The sequence below is a fragment of the Watersipora subatra genome, chromosome 1 (assembly GCF_963576615.1).
Source record: "Watersipora subatra chromosome 1, tzWatSuba1.1, whole genome shotgun sequence".
NCBI lineage: Eukaryota > Metazoa > Bryozoa > Gymnolaemata > Cheilostomatida > Watersiporidae > Watersipora > Watersipora subatra.
In genome coordinates, this window is record NC_088708.1 from 79,008,979 (window position 1) to 79,021,722 (window position 12,744).

General features: G+C 29.1%; 1 protein-coding gene across 2 annotated transcripts in view; it reads left to right on the plus strand.

Annotated features, from left to right (window-relative positions):
* Positions 1 to 11,321, plus strand: part of LOC137397344 (alkaline ceramidase 2-like) — a 40,290-nt gene extending 28,969 nt beyond the window's left edge. For both annotated transcript variants that reach the window (XM_068083697.1, XM_068083655.1), the window contains exons 5-7: positions 5,802 to 5,939; positions 7,182 to 7,412; positions 10,136 to 11,321. In XM_068083697.1, the coding sequence (XP_067939798.1) occupies positions 5,802 to 5,939; positions 7,182 to 7,412; positions 10,136 to 10,274 (508 nt within the window). In that variant the 3' untranslated portion in view covers positions 10,275 to 11,321. The remainder of the gene's footprint in view (positions 1 to 5,801; positions 5,940 to 7,181; positions 7,413 to 10,135) is intronic.
* Positions 11,322 to 12,744: the final 1,423 nt, after the last annotated feature.

The following is a 12,744-nucleotide window of genomic DNA, read 5'->3' on the forward strand; positions in this document are numbered from 1 at the left end:
AAGTATGAGACACTGTATATTATTCAATATCTGTTTAAGTATGAGACACTGTATATTATTAAGTATCTGTTTAAGTATGAGACACTGTATATTATTCAATATCTGTTTAAGTATGAGACACTGTATATTATTCAGTATCTGTTTAAGTATGAGACACTGTATATTATTCAATATCTGTTTAAGTATGAGACACTGTATATTATTCAATATCTGTTTAAGTATGAGACACTGTATATTATTCAGTATCTGTTTAAGTATGAGACACTGTATATTATTCAGTATCTGTTTAAGTATGAGACACTGTATATTATTCAATATCTGTTTAAGTATGAGACACTGTATATTATTAAGTATCTGTTTAAGTATGAGACACTGTATATTATTAAGTATCTGTTTAAGTATGAGACACTGTATATTATTCAGTATCTGTTTAAGTATGAAACACTGTATATTATTCAATATCTGTTTAAGTATGAGACACTGTATATTATTCAATATCTGTTTAAGTATGAGACACTGTATATTATTCAGTATCTGTTTAAGTATGAGACACTGTATATTATTCAATATCTGTTTAAGTATGAGACACTGTATATTATTAAGTATCTGTTTAAGTATGAGACACTGTATATTATTAAGTATCTGTTTAAGTATGAGACACTGTATATTATTCAATATCTGTTTAAGTATGAGACACTGTATATTATTCAGTATCTGTTCAAGTATAAGACACTGTATATTATTAAGTATCTGTTTAAGTATGAGACACTGTATATTATTCAATATCTGTTTAAGTATGAGACACTGTATATTATTCAATATCTGTTTAAGTATGAGTCACTGTATATTATTCAGTATCTGTTCAAGTATAAGACACTGTATATTATTAAGTATCTGTTTAAGTATGAGACACGTATATTATTCAATATCTGTTTAAGTATGAGACACTGTATATTATTAAGTATCTGTTTAAGTATGAGACACTGAATATTATTCAATATCTGTTTAAGTATGAAACACTGTATATTATTCAGTATCTGTTCAAGTATAAGACACTGTATATTATTCAATATCTGTTTAAGTATGAAACACTGTATATTATTCATTATCTGTTTAAGTATGAGACACTGTATATTATTCAGTATCTGTTCAAGTATAAGACACTGTATATTATTAAGTATCTGTTTAAGTATGAGACACTGTATATTATTCAATATCTGTTTAAGTATGAGACACTGTATATTATTCAATATCTGTTTAAGTATGAGACACTGTATATTATTCAGTATCTGTTCAAGTATAAGACACTGTATATTATTAAGTATCTGTTTAAGTATGAGACACTGTATATTATTCAATATCTGTTTAAGTATGAGGCACTGTATATTATTAAGTATCTGTTTAAGTATGAGACACTGTATATTATTCAATATCTGTTTAAGTATGAGACACTGTATATTATTCAGTATCTGTTTAAGTATGAGACACTGTATATTATTCAATATCTGTTTAAGTATGAGACACTGTATATTATTCAATATCTGTTTAAGTATGAGACACTGTATATTATTCAGTATCTGTTCAATTATAAGACACTGTATATTATTAAGTATCTGTTTAAGTATGAGACACTGTATATTATTCAATATCTGTTTAAGTATGAGACACTGTATATTATTAAGTATCTGTTTAAGTATGAGACACTGAATATTATTCAATATCTGTTTAAGTATGAAACACTGTATATTATTCAGTATCTGTTCAAGTATAAGACACTGTATATTATTCAATATCTGTTTAAGTATGAAACACTGTATATTATTCAATATCTGTTTAAGTATGAGACACTGTATATTATTCAGTATCTGTTCAAGTATAAGACACTGTATATTATTAAGTATCTGTTTAAGTATGAGACACTGTATATTATTCAATATCTGTTTAAGTATGAGACACTGTATATTATTCAATATCTGTTTAAGTATGAGACACTGTATATTATTCAGTATCTGTTCAAGTATAAGACACTGTATATTATTAAGTATCTGTTTAAGTATGAGACACTGTATATTATTCAATATCTGTTTAAGTATGAGACACTGTATATTATTAAGTATCTGTTTAAGTATGAGACACTGTATATTATTCAGTATCTGTTTAAGTATGAGACACTGTATATTATTCAGTATCTGTTCAAGTATGAGACACTGTATATTATTCAATATCTGTTTAAGTATGAGACACTGTATATTATTCAATATCTGTTTAAGTATGAGACACTGTATATTATTAAGTATCTGTTTAAGTATGAGACACTGTATATTATTAAGTATCTGTTTAAGTATGAGACACTGTATATTATTCAGTATCTGTTTAAGTATGAGACACTGTATATTATTCAATATCTGTTTAAGTATGAGACACTGTATATTATTCAATATCTGTTTAAGTATGAGACACTGTATATTATTCAATATCTGTTTAAGTATGAGACACTGTATATTATTAAGTATCTGTTTAAGTATGAGACACTGTATATTATTAAGTATCTGTTTAAGTATGAGACACTGTATATTATTCAGTATCTGTTTAAGTATGAGACACTGTATTTTATTCAATATCTGTTTAAGTATGAGACACTGTATATTATTCAGTATCTGTTTAAGTATGAGACACTGTATATTATTCAATATCTGTTTAAGTATGAGACACTGTATATTATTCAATATCTGTTTAAGTATGAGACACTGTATATTATTCAATATCTGTTTAAGTATGAGACACTGAATATTATTCAGTATCTGTTTAAGTATGAGACACTGTATATTATTCAATATCTGTTTCAGTATGAGACACTGTATATTATTCAGTATCTGTTCAAGTATAAGACACTGTATATTATTAAGTATCTGTTTAAGTGTGAGACACTGTATATTATTCAATATCTGTTTAAGTATGAGACACTGTATATTATTCAATATCTGTTTAAGTATGAGACACTGTATATTATTCAGTATCTGTTCAAGTATAAGACACTGTATATTATTAAGTATCTGTTTAAGTATGAGACACTGTATATTATTAAGTATCTGTTTAAGTATGAGACACTGTATATTATTCAATATCTGTTTAAGTATAAGACACTGTATATTATTAAGTATCTGTTTAAGTATGAGACACTGTATATTATTCAATATCTGTTTAAGTATGAGACACTGTATATTATTCAGTATCTGTTCAAGTATAAGACACTGTATATTATTAAGTATCTGTTTAAGTATGAGACACTGTATATTATTCAATATCTGTTTAAGTATGAGACACTGTATTTTATTCAGTATCTGTTCAAGTGTGAGACACTGTATATTATTCAATATCTGTTTAAGTATGAGACACTGTATATTATTCAATATCTGTTTAAGTATGAGACACTGTATATTATTCAGTATCTGTTCAAGTATAAGACACTGTATATTATTAAGTATCTGTTTAAGTATGAGACACTGTATATTATTCAATATCTGTTTAAGTATGAGACACTGTATATTATTCAATATCTGTTTAAGTATGAGACACTGTATATTATTCAATATCTGTTTAAGTATGAGACACTGTATATTATTAAGTATCTGTTTAAGTATGAGACACTGTATATTATTAAGTATCTGTTTAAGTATGAGACACTGTATATTATTCAGTATCTGTTTAAGTATGAGACACTGTATATTATTCAGTATCTGTTTAAGTATGAGACACTGTATATTATTCAATATCTGTTTAAGTATGAGACACTGTATTTTATTCAGTATCTGTTCAAGTGTGAGACACTGTATATTATTCAATATCTGTTTAAGTATGAGACACTGTATATTATTCAGTATCTGTTTAAGTATGAGACACTGTATATTATTCAGTATCTGTTTAAGTATGAGACACTGTATATTATTCAATATCTGTTTAAGTATGAGACACTGAATATTATTCAGTATCTGTTTAAGTATGAGACACTGTATATTATTCAATATCTGTTTAAGTATGAGACACTGTATATTATTCAGTATCTGTTCAAGTATAAGACACTGTATATTATTAAGTATCTGTTTAAGTATGAGACACTGTATATTATTCAATATCTGTTTAAGTATGAGACACTGTATATTATTCAATATCTGTTTAAGTATAAGACACTGTATATTATTAAGTATTTTAAGTATGAGACACTGAATATTATTCAGTATCTGTTTAAGTATGAGACACTGTATATTATTCAATATCTGTTTAAGTATGAGACACTGTATATTATTCAGTATCTGTTCAAGTATAAGACACTGTATATTATTAAGTATCTGTTTAAGTATGAGACACTGTATATTATTCAATATCTGTTTAAGTATGAGACACTGTATATTATTCAGTATCTGTTCAAGTATAAGACACTGTATATTATTAAGTATCTGTTTAAGTATGAGACACTGTATATTATTCAATATCTGTTTAAGTATGAGACACTGTATATTATTCAATATCTGTTTAAGTATGAAACACTGTATATTATTCAGTATCTGTTTAAGTATAAGACACTGTATATTATTCAGTATCTGTTCAAATATGAGACACTGAATATTATTCAATATCTGTTTAAGTATGAGACACTGTATATTATTCAATATCTGTTTAAGTATGAGACACTGTATATTATTCAATATCTGTTTAAGTATGAAACACTGTATATTATTCAGTATCTGTTTAAGTATAAGACACTGTATATTATTCAGTATCTGTTCAAATATGAGACACTGAATATTATTCAATATCTGTTTAAGTATGAGACACTGTATATTATTCAATATCTGTTTAAGTATGAAACACTGTATATTATTCAGTATCTGTTCAAGTATAAGACACTGTATATTATTCAATATCTGTTTAAGTATGAAACACTGTATATTATTCAATATCTGTTTAAGTATGAGACACTGTATATTATTAAGTATCTGTTTAAGTATGAGACACTGTATATTATTCAGTATCTGTTTAAGTATAAGACACTGTATATTATTCAGTATCTGTTCAAATATGAGACACTGAATATTATTCAATATCTGTTCAAGTATGAGACACTGTATATTATTAAGTATCTGTTTAAGTATGAGACACTGTATATTATTCAGTATCTGTTTAAGTATGAGACACTGTATATTATTCAATATCTGTTCAAGTATAAGACACTGTATATTATTCAGTATCTGTTTAAGTATGAAACACTGTATATTATTCAATATCTGTTTAAGTATGAGACACTGTATATTATTCAGTATCTGTTCAAGTATAAGACACTGTATATTATTCAGTATCTGTTTAAGTATGAGACACTGTATATTATTCAATATCTGTTTAAGTATGAGACACTGTATATTATTCAATATCTGTTTAAGTATGAGACACTGTATATTATTCAATATCTGTTTAAGTATGAGACACTGTATATTATTCAGTATCTGTTTAAGTATGAAACACTGTATATTATTCAGTATCTGTTTAAGTATGAGACACTGTATATTATTCAATATCTGTTTAAGTATGAGACACTGTATATTATTCAATATCTGTTTAAGTATGAGACACTGTATATTATTCAATATCTGTTTAAGTATGAGACACTGTATATTATTCAGTATCTGTTTAAGTATGAGACACTGTATATTATTCAGTATCTGTTTAAGTGTGAGACATTGTATATTATTTGCTTTTGAACTACACATGTAGTCAGCCTGCTGTGAGAATTTCACCATGCTTTGTAGGAAGATGTTTCAGACTGTGATCATCCCCCTTTCTATAATCTCTACCATCCTTTGTTGTGTTATACCCGAGGTGAATGCTTTTGTTCTCATGCTCTTCGGAGGGCCAATCATCTGGCTTCTATTCGATGAGTATCAAAGGTGACATATCATGGTTTTCTTATTGAGACTTGAAGCCTTGTTAGTTATTCAATCTTTGTAGTTGTCATAAGCAACATGAAGTATTAGCGCTGTATATTAGTTTATATTTTATGGTCTCTCAGCTATACCCAGTACAGGTTCATGTCCTAGAGTCGCTAAACCTCTATCAAATACAGATTTATATCTTAGAGTTTTTAACCTCTGTCAGATACAGACAGATATCTCATGTTTTATATATACTTCTGCCAGATACAGGTTGATAGCCCTCAAGTTTTAACTTTCAGTAGACACGGGTTACTAACCATCTGTCACCTCTGTCGGCCGCAGTTTGATATGCAATGGTCTCAAACTCCTGTCAGACACATGGTCTCTAACTCCTACCAGATAAGATTTATCACCTATAGTACAAAACCTTTGCGAAATACAGCTTAATGTCTCATCACTTCCAACGTTTCTCAGGGGCTGGTTAGTATCTGGTATCACTAATGTTTCCCTGGTGCAGGCTGGTTATCCATATTCTTCAATCTCTCTCAGATCCGATATGAGGTTGTGGAAAGTTAATATGTTTTGCTAGTGATCAGCTTTGTAGAAGTTTGTCATTTTTGATGGACAATACTAATAATTCACAACAGTTCTGTAGAGACATTGTAGCGAACAGTCAGTTTACAACGATACTTCACAATCCTTGCAAGTTCGGTTTGTGTGCTACTTGTGCACTTAGCTAAGTTTTCTTTAGATCTACAAAAATAAGCAGCAACACGCATGAGTTCTATACTGTTGCTACAACAAATGCTCAGGGTGCACCAACTAGCAGACCTCTAAAAAGATTAGATCAAATTTTAAACAAGCCGTTTAGGTGAATGACATGAAGCAATTTTTTTTATTTTGGCTGTAAAGGTTGGGTATCACAGATTGATACCTTGTCTTGTTTTGTATCACAATAAACTAGCGTCATTATCTTTCTTAGCGCTTTTAGCTACAGTTTATTCGGTATGTTGGTAGTGATAACAAACATAAATTTGCAAAGAATTGATTGTAGCTAATGATCAATATTGCCTATTGCTTTTATTCTCACGTAAAAAGGCCCTCTTGTGGGATGTCCATTCCTGCATGGGACTGGCCAGTATGCCATCGGACTCGGCCCAAAGCAGTCTGTGTATCAATGATAGACATTTGTCTGGGAAAGTTTAATTTCAGTTAATGTTTACTTCTTAATTGTAATGTACAGCGTATACGTTGTAGGACAAATGATATAAAGGTAAAAGCCCTCGCTCTTCGTTCGGCAGCTCTCTGGTTATTGGGGGTTATCTGTTGGACAAATGACAAGTTCCTGTGTGATACCTTCTGGTACCGTTTTCCTTACCTTCACTCAGGCTGGCACATCCTCATCTTCGTTTCTTCCTACGCAGCCTGCGTACTTTTCGCTTACTTTCAGGTGCTTGAAGAAAGACCTGAGCTTGAAGTCTCTCTAAGGTTAGTTTGACTGAGTGGCTGAATTAATATGCTGTTATATTAATCACTCCTAATATACTGTTATATTACATACCTTAATATACTGTTATATTACATACTCTTAATATACTGTTATATTACATACTCTTAATATACTGTTATATTACATACTCTTAATATACTGTTATATTACATACTCTTAATATACTGTTATATTACATACTCTTAATATACTGTTTTATTACATACTCTTATTATACTGTTATATTACATACTCTTAATATACTGTTATATTACATACTCTTAATATACTGTTATATTACACACTCTTAATATACTGTTATATTACATACTCTTAATATACTGTTATATTACATACTCTTAATATACTGTTATATTACATACTCTTAATATACTGTTATATTACACACTCTTAATATACTGTTATATTACATACTTTTAATATATTGTTATATTACATCTGCTTAATATACTGTTATATTACACACTCTTAATATACTGTTATATTACATACTCTTAATATACTGTTATATTATATACTCTTAATATACTGTTATATTACATACTCTTAATACACTGTTATATTACACACTCTTAATACACTGTTATATTACACACTCTTAATATACTGTTGTATTACATACTCTTAATTACTGTTATATTACATACTCTTAATATACTGTTATATTACATACTCTTAATTTACTGTTATATTACATCTGCTTAATATACTGTTATATTACACACTCTTAATATACTGTTATATTACATACTCTTAATATACTGTTATATTATATACTCTTAATACACTGTTATATTACACACTCTTAATATACTGTTGTATTACATACTCTTAATTACTGTTATATTACATACTTTTAATATACTGTTATATTACATACTCTTAATTTACTGTTATATTACATCTGCTTAATATACTGTTATATTACACACTCTTAATATACTGTTATATTACATACTCTTAATATACTGTTATATTACATACTCTTAATACACTGTTATATTACACACTCTTAATATACTGTTATATTACATACTCTTAATATACTGTTATATTACATACTCTTAATATACTGTTATATTACACACTCTTAATATACTGTTATATTACATACTCTTAATATACTGTTATATTACATACTCTTAATTTACTGTTATATTACATCTGCTCAATATACTGTTATATTACACGCTCTTAATATACTGTTATATTACATACTTTTAATATACTGTTATATTACATACTCTTAATATATTGTTATATTACATACTCTTAATATACAGTTATATTACATACTCTTAATATACTGTTATATTACATACTTTTAATATACTGTTATATTACATACTCTTAATATATTGTTATATTACATACTCTTAATATACAGTTATATTACATACTCTTAATATACTGTTATATTACATACTCTTATTATACTGTTATATTACATACTCTTAATATACTGTTATATTACATACTCTTGATATACTGTTATATTACACACTCTTAATATACTGTTATATTACATACTCTTAATATACTGTTATATTACATACTCTTAATATACTGTTATATTACATACTCTTGATATACTGTTATATTACACACTCTTAATACACTGTTATATTACACACTCTTAATATACTGTTATATTACATACTCTTAATATACTGTTATATTACATACTCTTAATATACTGTTATATTACATACTCTTGATATACTGTTATATTACATACTCTTAATATACTGTTATATTACATACTCTTAATATACTGTTATATTACATACTCTTAATATACTGTTATATTACATACTCCTCATATACAGTTATATTACATACTCTTAATATACTGTTATATTACATACTCTTAATATACTGTTATATTACACACTCTTAATATATTGTTATATTACATACTCTTAATATACTGTTATATTAAATACTCCTAATATACTGTTATATTACATACTCTTAATATACTGTTATACTACACACTCTTAATATACAGCTATATTACATACTCTTAATATACTGTTATATTACATACTTTTAATATATTGTTATAGTACACACTCTTAATATACGTTACTATCATTATGTACTAATGATATCCTGTTAATTTGCATCATTGATATACCAATTTTCATTTTATTTCCCTTTACCCATTTTATACCCTAAGACACCTTTATTTCTCTAGTATTTAGTTTCATGAGTAGCGCACAGAGTAAAATTTCGCTGCAACTTAATTTCGCGGCTCTGATGAGCGCGAAAATATAGTGATGTGAAAATAAATGCAGTGGAACAAACAGATTAGATTCCTCAGGTCCAGTTCGCTAGTAAGCAAAAATTTTTAATTTGGGACTAGTTTGTATTTGTAAACCGCAGGTAGAAATATGTGGGCGAGATCGATAATTCAATTTGCTCGCTTGCTGCCGTTTGTTTCTTGGACTATCCATGACATCTAGGTCTCTCTATGTGACGATTTTATTGTGGATATCAGTGAACAAAGTTGTTTAATTTCGTGTTTTCGCTCATTTGTTATGATAGTTCAGTTTCGCTCATGAAATTTTCGCGAGAGGATGACTCCGCGGAAACGCGAAAGTTAGATGACGCGAATACATAAGTGTCCTAGGTTAGTTGTGATGCATTTCTACATTTATGTTATGTATTTCTTATTGTGTTCCTGCACTATTTTCAGGTATTGGCCAAAGCAAGGTGGTTATTGGGAGTTTTTAGGTGTGCCATATGTGTTTATTGATGCGGTAGACCTCGATACTTTGTCTACTCATTCCTGTTGGTCTCAACCACCTTCATTCGTGCAAGAAAAGCTACTGTGATACTCCACTCATGTCTCTGCATCTAGTCAGCATATTATAGTTTCTCATACCTTCATGTAGTAGCCGACAGTATGGCCCGGCCTTGCTGATAACAGATATTAGCTTTTTCAGATGTTATATGCATGCATACTTGTTGTGCATGCCACCATAAAAATAAAATAATTCATCAGGGCTTTATTTTTTATATACTCGTATTTACAAGTGTATACAAGTATGTATGATTTGACTGTATTTCAATGTCAATTGTCATTTACCTGCCAGTTCTCTTCTTTATTGTGATTCAGCATCAACATTTTTACACTTTTCTCGTTACTGTTGTCTGTTTTTGCTTGAAATCTCATGGTGCTCTACAGATAATAGAGTTATTGTCAAGTGCAACTTCACTTTTGCAGGTGCTGGCTCTTGCATTATATACCTTTACAATCTAAGCTTTCAGAATGCAAATGTTATGGTTGGTATCATAATTACCCAAAGGTTATGTTATCAGTTGTAAAGCAATGAAGGACATGCTTGCTACCCCTTCCTTATCATATTCAGATCATGGTCAGTGTTGTTTGGTACATGAACTTATCCTTTCTTCAGTAGATCAGCTTACTAATTAAATGTTGCACTTGACTTCATTTGTTCCATTTATTCAGATTCACTTTCTACATAATTAAGAGTGTTCATTGTTTTACTATGTGGTGTATATGCAACATTGTCATCTGGCTAACATCCATTGCTAATGCATCCACGTTATTGAAAACTTTTCTCTTTGTAGTTAGAATGTTGTAAAATTTAAAGATGCAATAAGTTTTTGGTATAAATAATCTGTTTACTTACTACTTTAAACTTGGTTATTACCAATTTTTTTGGTCAAAACTATGGACATTCAAATTAGCCATTTCATTAAGTTTTATGCATTTGAATTGGTGCCCAACAAAAAATTATCTCACATCAAATGCATGGTTCCTTAACCATTGAGCGACTTTTCTGGTTTCTACTTCTCAAACCTATAATTAAATAACTGCTTTCCTTGGTAGATTAAGGAATGGATGATCTCCTTCAAGTGACGAGTAGGCTACAATGTAGCCTGTCTTGACAAACTGTTGTTTTTGCGGAGTTGTCCCTTGTTGACCGGGGTGAGCAAAACAAGTTGTTTTGCTCTCGCCGAGGTACAACTCCGCAAAAACAACGGTTTGTCAAGACAGATTAGTTACAATGCCACTGCTGCATGGTGCTTTTCAAGTAAATAGCGAGTATGTTGCCAACCGTTGGCTAAACTAACGCTCTAATATCCATAACATCTGTCTCTCAAACTATTAGCTGTGAACCAGTTGTCACTGTTTAATATTTATCATTATTAAAATTAAGATTTTTTTCCTCTTTTTCAATAACTGCAAGCTAATATTTCTTTATTACTGCATCACCTAATTTCATTTCTGTATATTAGCGCAAAGTTGTTTTCATGTTACTATATGTTAAACGGAATTCAAATCTGCCGACTTCATTAATGCTATGCTGCAGTCGTGGCATGTTGAACATATAGTGAGTATGGGTTTGTTGGTTGCTGCAAGCTCCATTGTGTTTTGGTATAAAACTCATTGAATAAAGATGTGGCGAATCTGATAACCTATATTGCATGATTTGCAAAAAAAATTGTTTTGTGGCAGTTAGAGGTAAGATTTGTGATCAATTGGTAGGTATGCACTATTTAAAGCCAACCCGTTACTAAATTTGAGGGAATTCCAACAAATAGACAAATTTTGTAAAACTAATACAAATAGATAAAATTCTTTAATTAACTTATAAAAAACCTACAGAAAGTCTCATATGTACCATCTAAAAGCTAGATTGTTCACTCATGCGACGAGTCTTGTCACATTTAGTGGTTAAATAGGTAACTACCATATATTGACTGCAAATTTAGGACATGCCATGGATGCAATCATCCGACTAATCCATATCAGTACACTGGAGCTAGTGCAAAATATTGCTGTTTCACATTGAAGCACAGAAAATATAATTATTTTTGACGCTTCGGACCATTGATGACCATCCATGTTTGATAAAATTAGCTATCATCGCTAGGCTTGGTTTTTCATATTTCATTGGTGTGCAAAGTAGCCTGGATGCACTGCACAGCATTTGCTTTGCACAGCTTTATTAAAACAAGTTACTGGATAACAATCTACGTCTAAGAGTAGGAATCAAATTCAATGAAATATACAAAAGGACATTCCAACAGCTTAACTGTTCAATTGCCCTCTCATATATTACTGATATCAGTTATATGACTGGACTTACTAGGCATCAAATGATGGCGATGTAATGTACGTATGTAACTATAACACTATAGAGTGAACTGTAGAACCAAAATATATTACTGAATTCTTTTAGAAGATTTAGTTTTTTTGGGCACAGCTGTCGACAGCGGCAAACTGACAAAACCTTTGCAAGTTAAAGTCTTGCAACAACTTTTGCCAAGCCT